Here is a 22,896-nt window from a genome sequence, read left to right as displayed (position 1 = left end):
AGATATTGCCTTGGAGACTTTCTCTACTTCGAAGGAGAAACGATGAGAACTAGAAGGCATTTTGCTTCAAATAGGTTTTTGTAGATTCGTTTCATATTAATCCAATAAGTTTGATAAAGCATTGCATTGAGATACTAAAACTAGATAAAAAAATGATAGGCAGAAGCATATGAAAATGATGAAGCAATGAAATAAAAAATGTGTAATAGACAGATTGTGTGTGACTAATAATTATGGTCCGTAGTGTTATGTTAATGCTCAATGCTCATAATTTCTTCAGATCATGTTATTTACGTAAAACAATTATTATAATCAATTATATTTTTCATATTAAGGCTTAAATTAGTGTGTTCACAAAGGTTTTGTTGAACTTTCTTCGTGTTCAACTTCGACGAATACAAAAGTAATATAAAAATGCACACACACGATAGCCATCAACAACTACTTCAACTACATGTAAACTGAAGGATGGTTGAGGAATCGATTTCTGTGTGAATGTGAAATATTAGAAAAATTGTGACGGTGGATTGAAATATTGGCGGAAAATTTTCTGTCCATGGGTTGGATGGATACTAAAATGAAATGAAACGCCCGAGGGTAGTAATGGAGCGTAGAGTAAAACAAGTCATGTATTTAAAACTGGGTTACTGAAACTGATATGGATAAATTGCAATTTAATTTTCTGGAAAAGAGGTTCATGGACTTTGATGACATACATGCGCGGTATGCACAGTCTGCAATTGCCGAAGCCAATAAATCAGATCGATAGTAAATGCTGACGTCGTGTCACGTGACATTGAATATAGTCAGAAAAGCTCGATGATCTCGTTTCCATAATGTTGGGCATATATACGGCGTACCTAAAGTAAAAAGAACCAGTAGTAGTTTGGAGTGGTTTGAAAAAAAAAGATACCCTGCCACGTTGGATCGTTTCGAGGAATTCATCCTTTTTAAGTTTTTAATCATTTGAGCAACTGACTGTCTGTTCTTGATTTATATTTATTACAAATTGTAATAGATATTAGTAGCATATTCTCAGGTTAAGCTAAATCGTTTCTTTTGTATTAAACCAAGCACACTATAATAAACTTTGCATTTTCCTTGTTTCGGTGTTTCGTGTTACAAAAATAGTGACAACTTCAAATCAGATCTCAACCATTCACTCATCTATTTACTGCAACACTCATCGTTGCATTTTTATGATAATACTCTAAATGACGTTTACAATTATAACATATATCGTTTTCTACATAAAGTTGAAAATATAGTAGGATTTAAAATGTCCACACTAACAACGTTGCAATAAGTAAATTAAGTGACTGATAAAATTCACTAACATTATATCGTAATTAATTGTCTTACTTTTAATAAATTAAATACATTATGTAACAATTTAGCAAGTTAGGAATAAGGTTAAATACCTTTATGGTCGTGGATTTCTTTCTATTGTCACTCTGCACAGCCCTGTAATTTTTCAAAGGGTTATATATTCATATATATATATATTTTTTAAATAGAAATAAAAATAGTTACGGATAAGTAAATACTCAAATGAATTTGAAGCCACACAGCAGGCAATGCCAATCTGAGACGATTCAAGGTCTGTTTCTTTTTTTCTGAGTCACATTTTTTATTTAATTAAGATTTTGTTTTAATTAGGGGAATCATTCTATATTTGTTGCACTTTCCTTTAGCATGTTTAAACAAATAATTGTTCCTGTAGATTTAAAATAAAATCCTCATAAACTTATTATAAATCTGTTTCGGTGCACCCTTTTACCATGTATATCAGTTTTAAGGGATGTATTTCTTCAACGTTATGACAAATCGAAACTACATCTAAGTTATGGGTACTTCATGAAGTATCTTATCGATGGATGTAAACAAATTGAACTAATTTACCAGTGAGATGTGAATATTAATCAAATCAAACTAAAATATACTTTATCGTTAAAATTATCAAAAAAAAACAAACAATACACTCAGCTTCTAGCGTTCCCTTTGTATGTATATGTATAGACGACACTCAATTGAGTTATTACGATTGTTTATTTTATGAAATATTTATCCTCGCACTTGCTAAACAATTGAGTTTTCATGTTTGTTCATTTATCTAATATGATGTTATCAAATAAATCATTAAAGAATAAATACCGTTAGTGTCACACTATCTCGGCCGCACCTGTGTGCTAGTAAGATAAAAAAAAAATTATGTATATTACTCTCATTTATCATGAAATTTATTTAATGGACATTTAGCAAGAAAAACAAATTATAAACAACACCAATTCATTCAATAAACTTAATAAAATTCTGAGTACTTAAAGCATTTGTATATTTTGTTTTTTTTTCTCTGAAATTTAAATCAGTTCACTTTCAAAATTTTATGAGGTCAGTCTGAACTAGTGTTCAAATTATTCTTGACTTTCCGTTTCTGTAAATTGGTCTACACATAGATGTGTTGATGAGTATAAACAATACATTAAAGTACCGTAATGTTTAGTTAATCAATTATCCTTTAGTTTATATTTGTATTTTCCTCGAAACAATTTTCATCTGTGACATAATTTCCACATATTATAAATGAACGTATAAAAAACAAATTATCCGATACAAGTTTGATATATATACTTTTAACAATGTATGGGTTGCTTTGCATGGTTTTATCTTACCACATTCATTTTCATAAAGTATGGTATAGCTTATCGGTTGCTCTTGTAGTGAATTACGTCATCTCCAATCGTTCCAATTAATTCTGATTGAGGACATATCTACACAGAACGTTTGGAAACTTATCCGATACAATTGAATCTATTGAAGCATGCGTTGTATAATATTAACACAAATATAACTGATTGACACATACATGGGTTTGTTTCATGGTGCTTAAAATACAAGAAATAGGAATTCCTGTGTTATTTGTATTCTAATGATTAATTTAATTTAACTTCTTGCATGCTTCAAATGACTTATTAAAGAATAAATACCGTTAGTGTCCTAATCTGTTCCGTCAGATCCGTCTTATCCGCTTCATGCTTATCATTTGCTTCCTACTCGTAGTTATAGGAACGAATATAAACAAAATATAAATATTTTATGTATTACATAATTGGAATAATACATTTAAAGGTATAGACACAAATTGCAATCATTTATATATCGTCATGATATAGCTGCTTATACAGAAACTTTAACAATGCCAAGCTTTCTCTTTTATCTAAGCACATTCATTTGCATAATTTATGGTATGGCTTATCTGTTGTTCAAAATATAACTGATTTACACATACATGGGTTTGTTTCATGGTGCTTAAAATACAAGAAATAGGAATGATTGATTTAACTTAACTTCTGGCATTCTTCAAATGACTTATTAAAGAATAAATACCGTTAGTGTCCTAATCTGTTCCGTCAGATCCGTCTTATCCGCTTTATGCTTATCATTTGCTTCCTACTCGAAGTTATAGGAACGAATATAAACAAAATATAAATATTTTATATATTTCATCGATGAAATAATACATTAAAGCCATAGACACAAATTGCAATCATTTATATATCGTCATGATATAGCTGCTTATACAGAAACTTTAACAATGCCAAGCTTTCTCTTTTATCTAAGCACATTCATTTTCATAATTTATGGCTTATCTGTTGTTCAAAATATTACTGATTTACACATACATGGGTTTGTTTCATGGTGCTTAAAATACAAGAAATAGGAATTCCTGTGTTATTTGTATTCTCGTGATTAATTTAACTTAACTTCTTGCATTCTTCAAATGACTTATTAAAGAATAAATACCGTTAGTGTCCTAATCTGTTCCGTCAGACCCGTCTTATCCGCTTCATGCTTCACATTTGCTTCCTACTCGTAGTTATAGGAACGAATATAAATAAAATATAAATATTTTATATATTCCATAATTGGAATAATACATTTAAAGCCATAGACACATTTTGCAATCATTTATATATCGTCATGATATAGCTACTTATACAGAAACTTTAACAATGCCAAGCTTTCTCTTTTATCTAAGCACATTCATTTTCATAATTTATGGCTTATCTGTTGTTTTTGTAGTGATTTACCTAATCTCAAATCGTTCAAATTGATTTTGATGAAGGAAATATCTACCAAAAAAGGTTTGGAAACTTTTCCGATATGGTTGAATCTATGGAAGTATGCTTTTTATACTATCAACAAAATATAACTGATTTACACATACATGGGTTTGTTTAATGGTGCTTAAAATACAAGAAATAGGAATTCATGTGTTATTTGTATTCTCGTGATTAATTGAAGTTGACTGCTTGCATTCTTCAAATGACTTTTTATGAAGAAATGCCTTTAGTGTCGTAATCTGTGCCGTCAGATCTTTCTTATCTGCTTTATGCTTATCATTTGCTTTCCACTCGTAGTTATAGGAACGAATATAAACAAAATATAAATATTTTATATATTCCATAATTGGAATAATACATTTTAAGCCATAAATACAATTTGCAATCATTTATATATCGTCATAATATAGCTGCTTATACAGAACTTAAGTATTGTCAAGGAATGTCGCTGATCTAACCACATTAACTTTCATAAATTATGGTAGAGCTAATCGTTTATTATGATAAAGAATCAATCGAAACCCAATCGTCTTAGCCTTGTAATAATTAAGAAAACATTTAAAAAGAACGATTGAATCTTACAACTGTTTGGTTGGATTTTCTTCTTAAATCAATAATAATTATAAAACAATCATTGTCAATTTACGGAAGTTATATTGATATATCAATCATCAAAAATTGAATTCAAAGTCTATATAACAAAAAACAAATTTAGTTACTTATTTTGTCCTATAAATTCATCACAGTTTTGTCACACTCACTTGAAATTTGTCTGAAAGGTCTTTGATTTCTCAGTCTTATGGCTACTTAGAAACCAAGAATACAATATTAGTCCCTTCTAAATGAGATTTATTATATAGACATCTAGTATAAAAATACATAATAACCTGTCAATTGTCAAATCAAAAATAACTCCTGATGCCCTGCCCTTTTTCGTCGCTTCGTCTTACCTTTTGTTCGTAGACTAATGTTTCTCTTCACTTTCCATGTTGTGATAACACATCCGCAAGGATTTTGCCTCTAATTCATTCATTAAAGTTATTTGTTATTTATATCATTCTTGATACTATTTAAATCACATTTTTGCTAGAGAAACATACTTAGACGCAGTTAAGTGTCAAATTAGACATTAGAAAATTCAATAACACATTGTATTTTTTTCCTTTACACTTTATTTCCAGATTTTGTTTTTGCTGTATTGTTATTAACTTCGACTTTTGACGTCCATAAGTGAAGGAATGAAGTAATGTTCCATCGTTTTCTGTATGCACTTCCTGTAACCTCCTAATGTAAAATTGTAATAACAAGCTTCTATTCCTCTTTAATTTAAAGTAAATTTAACAATTTAAAGTTATAATTGTATGATTATATTTGACGATATTCTGATTTTATTTTAAAATTGTTTCTTGAAGTTTTATTCATTATTTAATGGAACCACTAATTTATTATTTATATCTGTACACGATTGACATTTGTTTCTTACCTGAACATGTTAGTTCTGTTTTACTCGGTAATGACTGATTGTATTTTAATATCTGTTGTTAATATTTCTTTACCCAGCATTGCATAAATGTTTGCAAAAGTTTTTTCCTTCTTTCCATTTTTTCTCAGATCAAACACCAAAAGCTAAACGTTGTTGATATTGTACTATTTTTTATATCGATTATAATTTTTTCGTTATTACTACCCAATGTATGTTTACATAATGTAAACGTTTATGTTAACCTATCGACAAACCTCAATAAGTGTCTCTTTATCGTCAAGTAGTTTTTTCTGTAGACCTGTCGTGGTGTTGAAGCTATAAAATTTTGAAAAAAAAATATTAACTTATCCATCTCAGTCAGGAAAGCCGCTTTTTTAGTTTATCCATTATTATAGGGATATCGTTGCTGAACAAAATAATGATTGATGGTAATAATTCTAACCGTTCACACAATGACATTACTGCCCAAACTGCGTTGCTGTAAACTAGTGATATCTTAATATCTATATTTGATTCTTTATATTGGTACTTGTGTGAAATGAAATAAATAAGCTTCTAATTTCTTAAACTTAAAGAAGCAAATAATTAAATTCATGCATTATATCGAATAATACCATGTTTGTTTTTTTTTTTGCCAATTGAACAACTTAAATATTGTGTTGAATCGTCGTTATTTAGAACTATAATTCTGTAGCAAATAAACTTGCAAGAAAAGAAGTCTTACCATTTTTTCTTTTGTGCATATTTTTTCCTTCTTGCTAAAAGTGAAGAAAAAATATACAAATTAATTAGTAAAAATGACATTCGTGAAAGGTATTGGTAAGTTATGGTAGTTTACTTTACATACCGTATATATAGATCAGCAGGGAAACAATAATCACGGCTCCAACAATAATCGGGATTATCCACCTGGCTGACGACGTTTCTGTATAGAAAAAGCATTTTTGTTCGATAGACTCATTGCATTTATAACCATAAATAGAAAACATATGACATACACGTAAACATAAACTTTTAAAACATATAAACAAGTAAAGAAAGTCAGTTTGGGCAGACAGATATATGACTGGATGGATCTAGGGAGGAGACTAATAGGTGAACGGATAGATGGAGACGCCCTTAGTTTACCTGCATCTGTTTGTTCTTTAGCTATATCTGTTTTATCCAGTCTGACATGGGCAAGTCTTGCACATGCTTGTTCATCTTTACTAGCAACAGCTTCACATGTCAGAGGTAATCCAAACTCTTTCGGCACCGTAATTTTTTATGATACTGTACTGGATTCTTCATTCAAGGGATGTTCATTAGAAACAGAATTCATCTCTTTTCGAACCATTAAACCATTTCAGAGATAACGATGATGGGCCACCTTTTGCCATACAAGTTATTTTGGTTTTCTTAGAGGGCTCCACTTGAAGAGTACAGCTTTCACTTGGTTCACATTGTTCGATTCCGAATGTGAAATCTGAAAAACAGTATATGTAAGAACATAACAAATGCAACAGAAAATCAATGATGGAAGGTTTGTTTGCAATTTTCGAAAAAACCAAATACTGAATGTGTCACACAACACTTACGTAACAACCAGTTAGAGCCCATAAATAATCGAAAATAATCTGTAAAAATATACACTACCAATCATTTCTTTGTGAGCATTCTCCGTGCAACCAGCAGTCAGTTCATACAAACCCATAACCCACAGGGTAACAATAAGGGATGATTTATTTACAGGATTATTATAATATGATGTTCATTTTGTACATATATTTCCAAGTATGTTTTCAAGATTTACTTAAAAGTTACAGTACTGTGGTACACTGTACACATAATTTACACCATTACTTACCATTCACCGTGACCTCAATCGACACAGCCCCGCGACAGTTGGCATTTTCTGATACAATTCTGCAATGATATCTTCCCCTTCTGCTAGGGTAACATTGTTTATGACGAGACTACCATCCTCATTCACTGAATATTTCTCCAAATCAGAGCTAGGGATGCCAAGCACTCTTGACGCTACGCTCTGGCTAGTTGCAAAATCTTCTCCTTTACTCCAGAAGTAAGCCGTCTCATCGCCTTTTGGTACACACAGCACCACTGCTGTTCCACCTTCCTCGATGGAGAATACTGGCCAGTTTGCAAGAGCTGGTTGAACTAGATTAAAAGCATGTACAAGTTTTATTTGAGTTTTGAATACATGATTCAGATATTTTATTTCCACTGCTTTTTCTGAACGATGCGATTTTTATTTAGTCATCATTGTATGGATACCAAAACAATTAATTATTTAACTCAAACCCAAGTAATATGAAAACGCAATGTGATATTGTTGAAAACACTACTGTACAGAGGAACTGTGCATTGAAGCGTGGATCATTAGCTTTATACATATAGTACTTAGCAGAGCCTTTTTGAAGAATTCAGAAGTTGAGGGTCTTGGGGGAGGGAGGGGTTTAGAGGTGCACTTCAAAACAAGGGATATCACCAGCGTGGTTAAATCACACAATATCACCGGAGGATCAATGATTTTATGAAGAAGGCTGGATGATCATTAGATTATTGCAGTGAACTACTTTTTTTTAAGGAGAGGATCTGGGAAAATTCTTCTTATCAAATTATGCTGTCTTGGTACTTTTAAAAATTTCTTAGTTCTTTAGTTAGGTATAACGCAATATATTGCTAAAAATGAATTTGATTTTTTCTGTTGGTAAAAGGGAGGGTGGCAGACGCAATTTCAAGAATCAGGTCGAAGGTTTTGATATGAACAGTTTGCATTCCAATTTAACAAATCGCATATCCGATAAATTGAGGGAAGATGGTCGAACTTGAAAAAATTAGATAAAAAGAAGTTCCAATTTTGGCCATCGTAGCATCTACAAATTTTGCTACATTTCTGCTTGTTTATACCCTAAACTCTACCTGATTTTTGAAGCTACATGCACATTGTCATAGCTTTCTACTTCACTGCTCTGTCAATTTGTTTCATTAGTGGAAAGGGGTGCTCGGGTTGATCTTGGTAGGTTTCGTGATGGTAGGTGGGATGTTGCAGTCGGGATTCGTATTATTTCATACTTTTTGTTTTGCCTTATTTACTTTCCCTTTACTTTAAGTATTTCATTGTTTTTTCTTCGACAAGATTTATTGTTTTCTTTTGAGTTTCACTTCCCTCTATTTCATTGCTGTTCATAATTTGTGCAACGAGTTCTATTTGATTTTGTAGTAAAACAAATAATCAAAACGCTTTTATAAAGTATAAAGGTAGCATTTTTACGAGTGTTGTCACAACCAAGCATAACGTTTCATTGATTTTCTTTTCACATATGAATTAGGATGGTTTATTTGTCTGATGTGCTTAATGTAATATCCCATTCTTTTGATTCACGAATCTCTGAATTGACAAAATTTCATTCAAATGCGCAGTTTATCTTCACACTCCTATCTCCTATAAAAGCCGATGTGTTTGTTTATTGTCTAAGGCTAGAGTCCAATGTGCAAATCTTTATTGATGTTCTTGGGAGCAATATATAACATTTAACACAAACCATTGGGTAAGAAATATAAGAAGGAGAAATGATGACATTGAAATATCCAATTAAGTAGAAAATTAGTATCTAAACTTTGAGGGAGAATTTGTTTTTGTGTGAGGAGGAGGTGATGGGCAAATATCTGTACTGGGGAACGCTGTTTAGTATGTAAAAAAAACTCCTGGAAAAGTAAAACAAAGATTAGACTAATTGAACGTTACCATATTGATCTAATAAAATATACTGCATAGAGTAGTGTATATTGGATAGAAAGATTTTGATACGTATATTTCTTTAGATGTAGTTCGAAAATTATTGAAATCAATTAATGCATTTGTCGGGATTACACATATTCTCCACTCTGACTGTATCTTCATATCACATGCTACCGATTTATCAGCACCATATATTTTTAATGTGGGTCCAAACTTTAAGATTTAAAGTATAGTTACCGTAAACTCAGTGTGAATCGGTTCTTTCAGTCGATTAATATCCGTGATATTATCCAATATACGTATAGGCCAAGTAATAATGATCGAACTAAAAAACTAGATAATGAGACTAAATGAAATAAATGCTAAGCATTCAACCCTATTGAGCGAAGTTCGAAACCATTGCACATTCAAATGATGTTATCTTTGAAGAAATCAACAGCTTACCACACAGACTTGAAAGACAGCTGACCAAAATGAAAGAAATGCCAAAGAGGTTCATCGTGTTGGCGTGCTGTAACGGAGATTCAGATAATACATTAAGTGCCATACTAATACAACAGTGGTGTAAACACAAACAAGCCTACAGCTTCGTTCGCTTAATTATCATTAGATTAATCCTTGTTAGAGGTCTGCATTTATTGAGTACCAACTGCCTTGAGAGTTACATGCATGGATAATTTGAGTTAGAAATCTGAGTAGAGAATGTCAGATATCGTGAAGAATTGTGTGATATAATTACCAATGTATTTATGCACCTTTTATATATGATAATCGCATGTGTTGATGAGAGATTTCGCATCTTCCTTTGCTAATAAAGTCCAGTTTACTTATGATAAATCGTCTGCATTATTTAACTGTATAATACAGTACTACTTGAAGAGGGTATTTATACTTACCCCGAACCAATTAAAAATTCTTACTTTAACATTTAACAACAAATGAACTACGCTTTCTTGATGTGAAACTAATTCTTTCGGTTGCAGATTTTACAAGCAAACACGTGTATTGTTTTAAATGAAGAAAGTGTTACAACCTGTTTTCATTTAGAAGTTAAATATAATTTTTGTATCAATTAATTACAAGTGTTCGGGTAATTACCAAACATCTTTGATACCAAATGAAGCCATAAGCTATTGAAGTTCAATCTGATATAGCTATCGCACCTGCAATGTTTATGGGCAGAAGCAACATCACCAACATATATTCCTTTCATTGGCTAAATTTACATTTATAAATGGTCCGTTCATGCTACTATTAACTGACAATATTATATTAATTGGTAAACAATGAAGCAAAGAAAAATATTGTCATTTGCAAACTACTTTAGCGGTACCTTTGTGCAATTTTTATGGACGTTCTAAGATCAACGTTTGGTTTGGTCATCTTACATTAAGTCCAAACATCACGTTGTCTCAAAGCAGTATCAACAAGTTCTAACTCCACCCATCACTCTAATGTTCAGCCATCGTTTACCAGGCTTACACTGAGAAAGTAGGCCTTTTTCGTTATAAAGTAATTTGTTTAATTAATCACTTGTAGTACATAATATCATCGTTATGTGTAAATGACCAGCGCAGAAAGTCACCTTCGGATAATAACACTACATACCTTCTCTCACTTAAACATGTGGACACTAAGAATTTTGCAAATAACAAAATGTGATATTTTCTTTCAATGTGTCGTATTATGCTTGCATAATAACCAGGCATGCCTTTTCCATGTATTTCTTCATTGTATTAAATTCATACAATACTCCACTGTAAGCCCACCGTAGTCACAACGAACATTTTACTATATTATGCTCTTCTGTTTTCCTTTTATTATATTATATATTGTTCTTTCTTTTATCTTTACTGCTTTCATTGTTCTATCACCTCTGTATCTTGGTCGGAAGTGAACTGACGTAAACCAACAAAGTTGTGTTTATGTGTTATTGCATGACAAAAGAAATCGTTTCAATAGGGTAATTATTAAATTAAAACAAAAAAAGTTATTTATTAAAGAATTAAAATAATAAAGGTACTACTATGTGTAACCTGTTTCTGTATTGTATAGAGACAAGTTGCTCAAATTATTAGTTTTCAATTTGTCTTTATTATTTTCACTTCCGGTAATTGTTAAGACAATAAGACCAATAAAAAGGAAGAAAAAAAGTTATTTTGTTAATTGTTTTGGTTAATCCAATTAATATTTTTATTTATGTTATCTTCATTATATTATAAGGACATTCGTTTTGACTAGAAATATGCTAGACGATTAAATAATGGTCAGTCGATCATGTCACTACAAATTAGATTCAATGCGGATACAAATTGCCTCAAGATCTTTGATCCAGAAATTGTTTATATTTTTTTTAAATAATCTTTTGCATCACTAGCTTAAAGATGGGTGAAACGAGAGAATTCCCTCCTTTCCCTTTCAATTGTGATGTGTATGAATCTCCATGCTACCAACTCCTCGGCCTTAATAAACAATCGTAGTACCACTTGGGGTGTACACTCCTCTACCGCCCCCATACCTCTGTAGGTAATGACACCGTGATTCCCTTTATCTCTGTCCCCCTCCTCCACCCCCATCCCACCTCAATTAATGACCACACCTAATCAGCCATTTCTCATTATCTCTGAATGTTTTATTTTATTATTTAAGCCAACATTTTCTTATAATAAGTGACCACCGCCCCCCCCCCTCCTTCTACCCAGGCAACCATCAACCCTCGTTAATGAAGGACACGTTCATACTTTCAACTAAGAATCCTATCGATTATTTCAACCATTACGACTTCACACGTATGTTAAAGTTCTTTTGTTTGCATTTAATCTTTGTTACTCTGAATATTTCGAAAGGGAACTGAAACCCATTCCTATACCCAAACTGTCACGCTCCGTTAAATCCTCTATAAAGCCCGACCTGCTAACTGTTAATCTTTTTTGTTCTCTCATCCAAATGATGAAAAGAACTAGCCCGGCTATATATCCAGGTTTGAGTAAACAGCAAGAATCTGGACATAAGAAAAAATGTGTGACAAAGGAAAGAAAAGAATTGTTCCACGTTTAAGGCTATTATTTACGTATGTAACAGGTATGACTACACTATACTATGATTGCCTGCCATACCATTAGTAGGGTGTGCAAATATAGGGTGAAGCTGTGTGTTAGAATAAGTCACCTGTACTTTTCAATTTCTGCTTCATATAGTTTGACAACCGCAAAGTTTTTATACACCATATCCATGTTAGGTCTTGATGGCATTTTATTATTCATCGTTTGAAGGTGTGAATACCATATCAACAGCTCCTCACACACACCACAACTCCAGTTCCCCATGTCCCACCGCCCCCCCCCCCCCATATAAAACTCAAGTTCAAAAAGTTTACAAGCTAATAGTAATAACAGGTTAGTTAGTGACCTATTTTATTGACTATTATTCGACACTTTGATGAGATAACTAACAAATTAGATCACTCAACCAAGTTTCCAACCCGTTCCCTCATCCCCCTCCCCAACTTGAACAATGTGTCACATCGAGAGCTCATTTTCATTACTTTACAAAACCACATTCAACCCCATTATTTACACAAATTATCACCTCCAACCCCAGACCACCATCATTATTTAAGTAATCACTTGTTGTACATAATGTCATCGTTATGTGTAAATGGCCAAAGAGAAAGTCACCTTCGGATAATGACACTACATACCTTCTTCTGCCTAAACATGTGGATACTAAGAATTGTGTAACTAAGAAAAAGTGTAACTCTTAAACAGAAAAGACAAACAATTTTTCAGTCGATAACTGTTCCTAGTCACAGGAACCACTCACTTAGATGGGTTTACAGTATTTCGAAGGTTACAAGGGTAAGCAATTAATAATAGTTTTTTTTTTAAACTTTTTACAAATACGTTAGCGAAAGTATGATCTGTTATAATGAAACGAAGGTTCGGGTTTAACATTCTGTATTTGGTTACAATGCTTTGAGTACAGCGAAATTATACCCACCTCCATAGACTAAGCTATTCCAAAATTATATTTTCGTAAAACTCCACTAAGTAGTTAAACAACTATTTGTTGAACCATAAAGACTGATTTGGCGCCAAAAATATAACTGTCATTAAAAATAAAAGGCATAGACTACATCACAATAAACGAAATATCACATGTAGTATAGTGATATATAATCCAGATACAAGGAACAACGGTTCTTAATACAGCACTAAATAAACAGCCAGCCTGAATCAAAACTAAATACCTACGAGATGCCACATCCTTTGTCACTGATGTTATGTTGGCATTATCATAATTATATTAGTACTATGTTTTTGTTCCATACGCTATGGCGTGGCCGAGTCAGTTTGTAATCTAGACTTAAATCATTCCTAACATCCGTGGGTGCTATGAGCCGTTACTTACCAACGGTGTATATTTTGTTATATCATAATTTGACGGTCATTAACAGCGGGCACATAAGTGTTCTTTTGACAAGAAATTATGATAAGATTTTTGCAGAAATTCCTTCTAGATAATTTGGCTATGAAAACTAAAAATTATTGAAGTAAACAAGAGAATGTTAAGGGAAAGATTACGTTACATTGGGGTTTATCGGTTTCAATCTGGCTCGTTATGGGTAGAACACAGTCATTAGACCATAGTCCCTTAAACTGTGTGCATTGTCCATATCTCTTTACGAATGCAAACTCACTTTCGCTACATCTTGGTTCTAACATTTTTCGTAGAACTCAGAGATCATCCTTTGTAACTGGTAGGCTTGGTTAACAGCCCACAGTTTTTATAATCGTTAAAGCATTCCTGTATAACATAATTCACTGATCTTTAGTCTAAGCTAATGTTGTATTGAAACACTATCCTGAGTCTGCACGTGTACGCAACTAACGCATAAAGTGACTACAAGATACAAACACACATGGTTTATTTTAAGGCTAACGTTAGACTAATTTTGGAACGACAGTGCATAAACTCAAGCATATTGTCCTAATAATTATATAGATAATTACCGTCCGATCGTATATAATCAAGTATAGAGGCTTATCACAAAAGGGTGAATCCTCAACCAAGAAAATACCGCAAGACTCCAAAGATTGAACTCAAACGGTGAGTCGAAATGTTCGATTGAAATAGCATTGCCCATGACCAGTCTATGAAAAGACAATCTGCCAACTCGAAATCACTAGACCAATAGTTTAACATGTATGTATGCATTTATGTACGTATGTGTGTGTTTGCATGGGTCTATGTGTGTGTGAATGGGTGTATATATGTATGTATTTAAGATCCTCCTGCAAGCATGAACTCACAAACTGTAGCCAAATTGGCTTATCAAAGCCGCAAGCTGACCGAAGTCTCTTATGTGTTGTACGTTTTCATATTTTAGCAGTCACTTCATAACACTGAGACACTAGTTTTCGCTAGAGAATTTTAAATTAGCATAAAAAGCATAAATTAGCATATATTGTACAAACATGATACCATACTAGAGTACACTCATTTAGTGAGACCGTTGCAATAGCATTATATAAAGGTTTTCTGGTGAACAAAGCATCATAAAACATGCCCCGTGTATTTCATACCATCACAAGTGATAGCGGACTGATTAGTATTTGATTGATAACTGAGTATCTGCTTTGGAAGATTTTTTTTTTAATAAGACAGATTTAAATTAAGTTATTTAGTCGTTTCAAAAATGTTGCATGTAAACAGCATGACAAAAGTTTACAATACTATGACAACGTTACAACCATCTTTTGAAACGGAAGTGTTGTACAACATTATATCAGCCATAAAATATAAAATAACAGAATGATCATGATGAAGCAAATTTATATATAATAATAAAATATATAATTTTATGATTTTCATGTCTATATTTCAAAATATGTTTGCTATGGATTTGATCAAAATATCACCAACGGGTTATTTCAAGTCACTAAAGCACGAAAAGGGCTCTCACGCATGCGTCATAACAAACATTATATTGTTACGAAGTGACACTAGCAGATAACGTATCCGAGAGCCAACTGTAACAGCTAACCTGGCTTTGGAAAAAAAAACTTATCCTTCTCTTAAAAGACTCAGTCGTAAAACGATCAAAATAATATTCTTACTTTGACAAATAGTCGCTGCTATTACGATAATGATGACTAGTATACCGATGAGTAGACTGACAGCTGTTTTGATATTTTTCTGGATAAACATGGAAAAGCTGACTGTGCGAAAGACAAATTAAAACATGCATATTAAATATTCAATATATGCTTACAGGGCTTCAAATTTTGAGTAACAGAATTCTTACAGCCCAAATAGGAAATGTCCGGAAGATATTTGGTTTGGGATATTTTAACAGTTTCGGTAAAAATAATACTTTACTGCCTGAACTGCTTACGTAATTTAAGCTTATCTTCCTTATTAAAACTTAAGTGCAATAGATGACCTACATGTGTGTCTTTAATGGAAGACCATAACTGTATCCATTTAGAAAAGAAAAAACAACAAGTAGGCAATAAATGGAATTGCAGATCTCATCCTCGAATGTGGGTGTATATGTAATCATAAATATCATACAGACAATGTAAGTGAGTGAAAAACTTTAAGTTATTGTCTCATTAGTTATGTACAAAGCAATGTTGTTAATTAATAAACTTTCCTTGACCTGAAACTTACACAATTACAGACTTTTGTTAAGTGCACAGGTTGACCTGTACCTAATTTGATCACGTGATATTTGACATTTTGCGTAACATACTACTAGAAAGTATGTATTCTGTGGTATCAGTTATAGAGTTTAAACCAAATACCAAATGCGCAACGAGTCAACCAAAATAATGAATGACAGCCTAGTATTATTCAGAATAAACAGTCCGATCGTTGTGGCGGTCGTGGGAGTATGTTAAAGAAATAACATAGTGCTATGTATCTATTTTACTGTAGTTTTCCCTAGACATTCCGTCGATCATTTTACGAGATATTTGATCTGTTAAATATAGTTGTGTAGGTCAAGAAGTAACAGTAGCCCTATTTGTAATATATAAGTTGTACTATAATATACTCCACATTTGCTATACAGAGGGTGTGTTCAATTCAACCTATGTCAAATACAGTTCATGATACAAGTGCTTAGTAATAATGATAGTGATCAATCATTTATTTTTATGACGCTTAAGCGACAACGAGGGTGCAATGCCACAAAGGCGTATAATTTTGTTTATGTCTGAGACAAACGGAGAAAGCAAGGAAAAGGTACATTTCGATGAGACTTGGATAATCGAAATTGGATTAATGTTAATACCAAATATAAATAACTGTACGTGCAACATGCTGATGTAGATTTCCAAGGTTGGTAACTTGTATTGATACGCGGTTGAAGATATTATATTCCAACGATACTTCTTTCTTAGACGGAAACATATATTGTGTCCCCTTTACTGAATTCACTAGGAAGCTCTTCTTGAGATATTCTTTGAACATATAAACAAAGTTGTGCTTTGAAGAGCCTTTCGAGATTATGCGGACTGGCTGAAGAGACAATTTATGAAGATTTTTTAATATGCAGATTATATATTGAAGAAATGCACTTCATATATTGAAAAAGACAATTGTGCAAATAACCATTGAAAAAGACAATTGTGCAAATAACCATTACTTACTTAAAATTTCTACAGGTAAAGCACTACTATCATCAAAAGTGTCTATTGTATTATTGGCGTGACATCTGTACTCTCCCGTATTAGCACTGTTCACTACCAGACGAAATTCCCATATGAGCTGGAGTGGATTGGTGGTAGCATTCTTAGTAGGTGACACTTCATTCACTGTTTCCCATTGGCCAACAACATTCTTTTGTAGGGAAACGTCTGGCGTTGGACGACCATAGCTAGCACACGTTATCGCTATGTCATCACCCATATGGCTGTACCGTGGCCCGGACAATATCACAACCGTTGCTGGGACTGGACAATGTTAAGAAAAGCCAGGCTTAAATACGATAGTAAATATAACTTATTACTGTTGCAAAGCATTAGTGACACAAAGGAATTGGCTGTTTATACATTAATTTGACTTGTTGAATACAGGCTAAGCTAGATACATGCATGCTGTGATGTTATTCGTAATTACTTCTTGCTTAATGTTTGTTTAAATTTACAGGAGTTGAAACCCCTAGCTAATATATTTTATTAATATGATAGTCATGATAGTCTGCAACTTCCCAAAATTATATTTATACTTTGAGAAAGAGAGAAAGAGGGAGAGGGGGGGGGGGTGTCAGAGTATAAAACTCGTTTCTGGCATGCATTTTCCAGTTTGGTGTTACACTGCCACTTCTCTTTGTCCTTATTGTGGCAGTTTGGACTCTTCAACAAAAGTCATTGTTTTGTTCGGAACTTGTTCACGACATATGTTATAAAGGCAATCCCTATGTATCCCTTAGTAACGTTACGACCAAAAACCTCTTCAGCCCACACTACCCACATTATTACAATAATGTCAGATTAAATCAACGTTCAGACAATGGTAAGGCTTGCATTTTCCTTTAATTTACCACATAATAAATATACCTTGATAAGCTACATATGTTTAAGCAAACTTGATATCAAGTGCATCCTAATCTAACATTCCATTTTAACAATTTCCAAGGACACATATTTACGAAACGAATAACATCCTTACTGAATGCTTCCACGAGAACTCCATGGTCGCCTTGAATGTCTGACATGTTGTTTGAAGCAAAGCATCTTAACCTCTCACTTGAGTTCTCACTTGAGAAGTAGTACAGAAACGTTACTGTGATATGTGTATCATTTCGTCTAACAGGTTCAGGAAAGGAGTTTGTATTGATCCATCGCATTTTTAAATCAGCATTGTACTTTTGCAATGTAATATTAGGAGGCGGAAATCCATCATATAAGCATGTTATATTGATGTAAGTGTTATTTTCAACAATTAATGGAGTCGTTGGAGATTTCCATACTGATGTGGCGGGGTCTGTAAGTTGTAATGGAAACGAAGAAAATGAAAGCATTGACAGAATGAATGAAAATCGAGAATGAACTAGATGAAATAGATGCAGAAAAAATGTTCGGTAAAAATATTTCCCTTTTACACTGTTACTTACACATAAATTTAACACGCCTGTAGCTGGAAACATTGAGTCCGTTTGCTATGGTGCATTCCAACATTTTGTTGTGATAGCTTCGTTTTGCTGCAATTAACACATTGCTGCAAATATGAACTATGGGTGCAACTGTGTTGCTGATTCTGTTTGTTGTGAATATTGGAATATCAATCGACCAAAGATATTTTACGTGATCAACGGCGTGTGAAAATTCTACACAACATGTCGCCGATATAGATTCATTTTCCATTACCGTTGCAATTGATTCCAAGAATGGTCCATCTGAAAAAGAAATGAAACTGCTTTGTAAATCTTAAAGTAGTAACTGGAATAGGTTCGAAAACATCACTCAAAGAGTTGTAGTGTATGTGATTTTGTTGTAGTTTAAATGAAACCTTTAATTAAACTTTACACTAATTTTTGAAATTATGTTAGTAACTGGAGAGGTTTAGATTTGGAAAACTATAGATTGCACATTATGCGATATATCTCACCTTGTATTATTAACAGCCAGTTATGGACCACCCATTGTCCTCCTGCGCTTGTAATTTGTTTACACTTGTAATTTCCTCCGTCATGATACCTAATATTTTTAATTATAAGTGAAGCTGTGGTTTCAATTCTTTCCGTTGAATAAATACTGTCCTCCTCATTTATGAATGGTTGGTCAGTTATTACCATTTTCTCTCCGTGTGACCATTGTACTACATCATGCTCATGAAATGTTTCGAAAGAGCAAATAATCTTTGCCGAGGAACCAATATAAGCCAGTTGCAATCTCTCGTTTTCTCCTGTCGTCTTGATTTTTGAAGAATCTGAAATCAAATGTTAGAATGAAATATTCTCATCATCAATTCAATTCAAGTCAATTCATAAGACTTTATTTCAATCTCTCGCATTAAAGTATGCAATTATGACAATAGACGTGGGTAAATGTACAAGAGAACAAGAGATTGATGAGTGCCAACAAGAAGCTCTGCAGAGCTTGTTTACGTTGACACCCCTTTACAAATAAAACATAGAAAGAAAGCTTAAGTATACAGAGAAAACAGAACAAAGATGGCAAAGAAAGGAAAATACAAAATCAATGATAGTTTGATATAAGATACCCTTTAAGACGTTTTTTGAAGGTGTTCAGAGTTTTACAACCAGTAATAGTAGTAGGGAGGGAATTCCAAAGTTTTACGCCGACATAGCGAATACCAAGTTGTGCAGACCTAAGTCTAAAGTAAGGAACAGTCAATTGATTTGGCGCACGGTTGGGATAAGGATCGTTACGTAACTGAAAATAGTTGCGAAAAGTCGACGGAGCATTATCATGTAACCAATTGAAAATAAAAATACCAACATAGTAACGATTTATATCATAGATACTAAGAGCGTTAAGAGTAGTAAACAGGGGTGCTGTATGCTGGAGGTAATCCGCATTACAAATATAACGAATGGCTCTCTTTTGAAGTAAGTAAACGGGTTGAATTCTAGAGGCATGGGTACTGCCCCAAATAACATTACAATATGTAAGATAGGGAAGTATGAGTGTATTATACAAAGTGACCAATGTGCTTCTGGGAATGATTTAGCGAAGTCTATTAAGAACTCCAGCGCCTTTAGACACTTTCATACAAATATTCTGAATATGATTTTTCCAAGAAAGATGATTATCTATATAAACCCCAAGAAATTTAGTAGTCTTAGACAGCATAACATCAACACCGCAAAGTCTGATACTATTAATGTTAGGATTTAAGTGCTTTGAAGGTGTACTAAACACAATAGAGGTAGTTTTCTTAACATTTAGTGACAATTTATTTGCACAAAACCAATCATGAATATATGTAAACTCATTCTGTATAGTATCCAATAGAAAATTAATGTCATTACTGGAAAAGAACAGGTTGGTATCATCAGCATAAGAGATTATATGAAATTTGTTGCTGGCTCTATAGAGGTCATTAAGTTAATATATGTTAAACATAAATTATAAACAACAATGGACCAAGTATGGACCCTTGAGGAACACCACACTTAATTGGCTTAGAAACAGAATTTATATTATTAATAACAACAAACTGGTGACGATCAGCAAGATAGCTTTTGAACCACTGAAGTACAGTTCCCCGGATTCCATAATGACTAAGTTTTTCAAGTAAAATGTTATGGTCAAGGGTATCAAACGCCTTCGAAAGATCCAGAAATATACCAGAAGCATACTGATTATTTTCGAAAGCTTCCATAACTTTACAAGTAAAATGTAAAATAGCATGTGTAGTTGAGCGGCCAGGAAGGAAACCAAATTGATAGTTATACAGTAAATTATGCTTAGCAATAAAGTTATATAACCGTGAGAACATTATTTTTTCGATTACCTTGGAGAAACATGGGAGAACTGAAATGGGTCTATAATTATTCACGGATTCCTTTTCACCGGCCTTAAAGACAGGAACAACTCGAGCTATTTTTAAAGATGTGGGGACAACACCAAGCTCAAAAGAGAGATTACAAAGATATGTGAGTGGAATACATAATGAATGGGCAACATGTTTTACAATAATAGCAGAAACACCATCAAAACCAGCAGCGGATGGCTTGAGTGATAGAAGTACTTTAAGGACCTCATCTCTTGTTGCAGGAATAATGAATAAAGAGTCAATGACTGGTGCTTGCAGGTACATTTTGTAGTGAGAATTAACATTAGGAATCTTATGTTGAGTGGCTGGACCAATAGTAGTAAAATAATCATTAAAAATGTTTCCAATATCCAATGGATTAGAAAAACTGACCCCCTGATAATTAATCTGTTCAGGAGTGCGATTAGCTTGTCGACCATGTAAAAGGGTATTTATTGACCGCCACATACTTTTCGCATCCTGGTTGTTATTATTAAACATATTGGTGTAGTAAGACTTTTTGGCCAGCCTGATAACAGACGTAAGACGATTACGAAAACATTTGTAGTCGTTCAAGTTGTTTGCAGTACGGCTACGGAGATATTTTTTATATAGACGATTCTTTGTACGGCAAGAATTAAGGATGGCAGGAGTCATCCAGTCATTCTTGTCACTAATACCCTTCTTTGTACTAGGAACATACGGAAGACAGTTGTTTAAATGCTAACTAAATATTTTATTAAACTGATCAAATGCAACGTTTACATCATTGCCATAAAAGACATCTTGCCAAGTTTCGTTTTCAATAGCAGACCGAAATAACCGTATAGTTGCTGGATTAACGTGCCTCCTTAAAGTAATTGACGGAATACTAGTTTTAACATTGTCAATGTCAACAATAGTAAAAACAGGGAAATGATCCGAAATGTCGTCACAAATTATGCCCGAGGTAGATGACAGTGATGGACTATTCGTGAAAATTACATCAAGAAGTGTAGCAAAGTGTGACGTTATCCTAGAAGGCAAATTGTGGAGTGGACGAAAAGAGTGAGAGTGTACAAGGTTGATAAACTGATTACCGATGTTTTCCGATGTAATTAAGAGATTACAGTTAAAGTCGCCCATTAAGAAACAACTCCTGTCTTCTCGATTCAATGAAATAAATAAAGTAGAGAACATGTCAAGCACAGTTTCGCTAACACCGGAGGGGCAATAAATAACCCCTATGATGATTGGCGAATGAGAAGCCTGTAGTTCTATAAAAGTCGACTCAAATACGCCTTCTACAAATATACTCAAATCTGAACGAGATTTGTATTTAAGAGATGAATTGATATATAGTGCGACCCCTCCACCACGCCCTTGCCTAGAGGCATGTTCCATATTATACCCAGGGATGTTGTAGAGAGTATGTAAAGTATTAGGATTACCAAGCCAGGTCTCGGTTATACCGATAACAGAAATATTATGCCTAACGGATCTTAGTGATAATAATAAATTATTAAAGTTACTATTCAGAGACCTAGCATTCACATGATACAAGGTAAGTTTCTGATCCCATAAATCGTTGGTAATATCTTGAAAGAAATTATAATCATAATACTTGCAGTTAGTAGCTTGAAAACTTTGAACAGAATTGATATCAGGATCAATAGAACTGAGAGGGGAAAATCATATCATAAGATATACAACTTTTGGTGGTATTATATCAACGGTAAGTTTCCATTGATTATTTTACTTCGATTGTGTCCATTCCATTACCTAAGTTTTAAAAAGAATATGAGACGAATCACTATAAAATGTATTAATGATTTTCGTTTCCTTACCAACTAACGTAAGCGTAGAACCAACTGCTATTATGAAAACAAAGCGCAGTAAATATACTCTTCTCCACTTTAAAGACATTTTGATGATAAATCAGCTTCTCGGTTCCGCATTTGTTGTGGCCTAAGTTTCTCCTATAGCCTTCTGTTCAATCTATGAATAAAAACTGAAAATAAATCGGTAATCAAATCAAGTGTGTTGTCATTTGTACG

The 22,896-nt window shown here is 33.2% G+C and overlaps 2 protein-coding genes across 3 annotated transcripts in view; both read right to left on the bottom strand.

The window, feature by feature from the left end:
• LOC139976733 (uncharacterized) overlaps positions 1 to 14,482 on the bottom strand; it is a 51,530-nt gene extending 37,048 nt beyond the window's left edge. Inside the window, exon 1 of the mRNA XM_071985437.1 lies at positions 14,362 to 14,482. The gene's annotated coding sequence lies outside the window, so the exon portion shown is untranslated. The remainder of the gene's footprint in view (positions 1 to 14,361) is intronic.
• LOC139976731 (uncharacterized) lies at positions 2,987 to 22,896 on the bottom strand. 2 transcript variants are annotated; one of them, XM_071985430.1, is made up of 15 exons: positions 22,687 to 22,896; positions 18,968 to 19,288; positions 18,474 to 18,755; positions 18,029 to 18,343; positions 17,008 to 17,310; positions 15,469 to 15,570; positions 9,794 to 9,860; positions 7,454 to 7,764; positions 6,736 to 7,072; positions 6,455 to 6,532; positions 6,332 to 6,365; positions 5,862 to 5,922; positions 3,805 to 3,867; positions 3,388 to 3,450; positions 2,987 to 3,050 (listed from the first exon to the last, which is right to left on the bottom strand). In XM_071985430.1, the coding sequence occupies exons 1-8, from the start codon at positions 22,763 to 22,765 to the stop codon at positions 7,680 to 7,682; spliced, it is 1,554 nt and encodes a 517-aa protein (XP_071841531.1). In that variant the 5' UTR covers positions 22,766 to 22,896; the 3' UTR covers positions 2,987 to 3,050; positions 3,388 to 3,450; positions 3,805 to 3,867; positions 5,862 to 5,922; positions 6,332 to 6,365; positions 6,455 to 6,532; positions 6,736 to 7,072; positions 7,454 to 7,679. The 2 variants fall into 2 exon arrangements, with proteins under 2 accessions (XP_071841531.1, XP_071841532.1); XM_071985431.1 differs by lacking the exons at positions 2,987 to 3,050; positions 3,388 to 3,450; positions 3,805 to 3,867; ... (4 more) ...; positions 7,454 to 7,764; positions 9,794 to 9,860 and having other exon boundaries at positions 15,469 to 15,566.

This window comes from Apostichopus japonicus, chromosome 12, assembly GCF_037975245.1.
Source record: "Apostichopus japonicus isolate 1M-3 chromosome 12, ASM3797524v1, whole genome shotgun sequence".
In the NCBI taxonomy this organism is placed as follows: Eukaryota; Metazoa; Echinodermata; class Holothuroidea; order Aspidochirotida; family Stichopodidae; genus Apostichopus; species Apostichopus japonicus.
This window is presented reverse-complemented; position numbering and strand designations above follow the sequence as displayed.

Coding starts and splice junctions, on each gene's coding strand:
- LOC139976731 (XM_071985430.1), bottom strand. CDS start 22,765: ATGTCTTTAAAGTGGAGAAGAGTATATTTACTGCGCTTTGTTTTCATA. Junction 19,289..22,686: donor TTCTACGCTTACGTTAGTTG/GTAAGGAAACGA, acceptor ATTTGATTTCAG/ATTCTTCAAAAATCAAGACG. Junction 18,756..18,967: donor CTGGCTGTTAATAATACAAG/GTGAGATATATC, acceptor TTTCTTTTTCAG/ATGGACCATTCTTGGAATCA.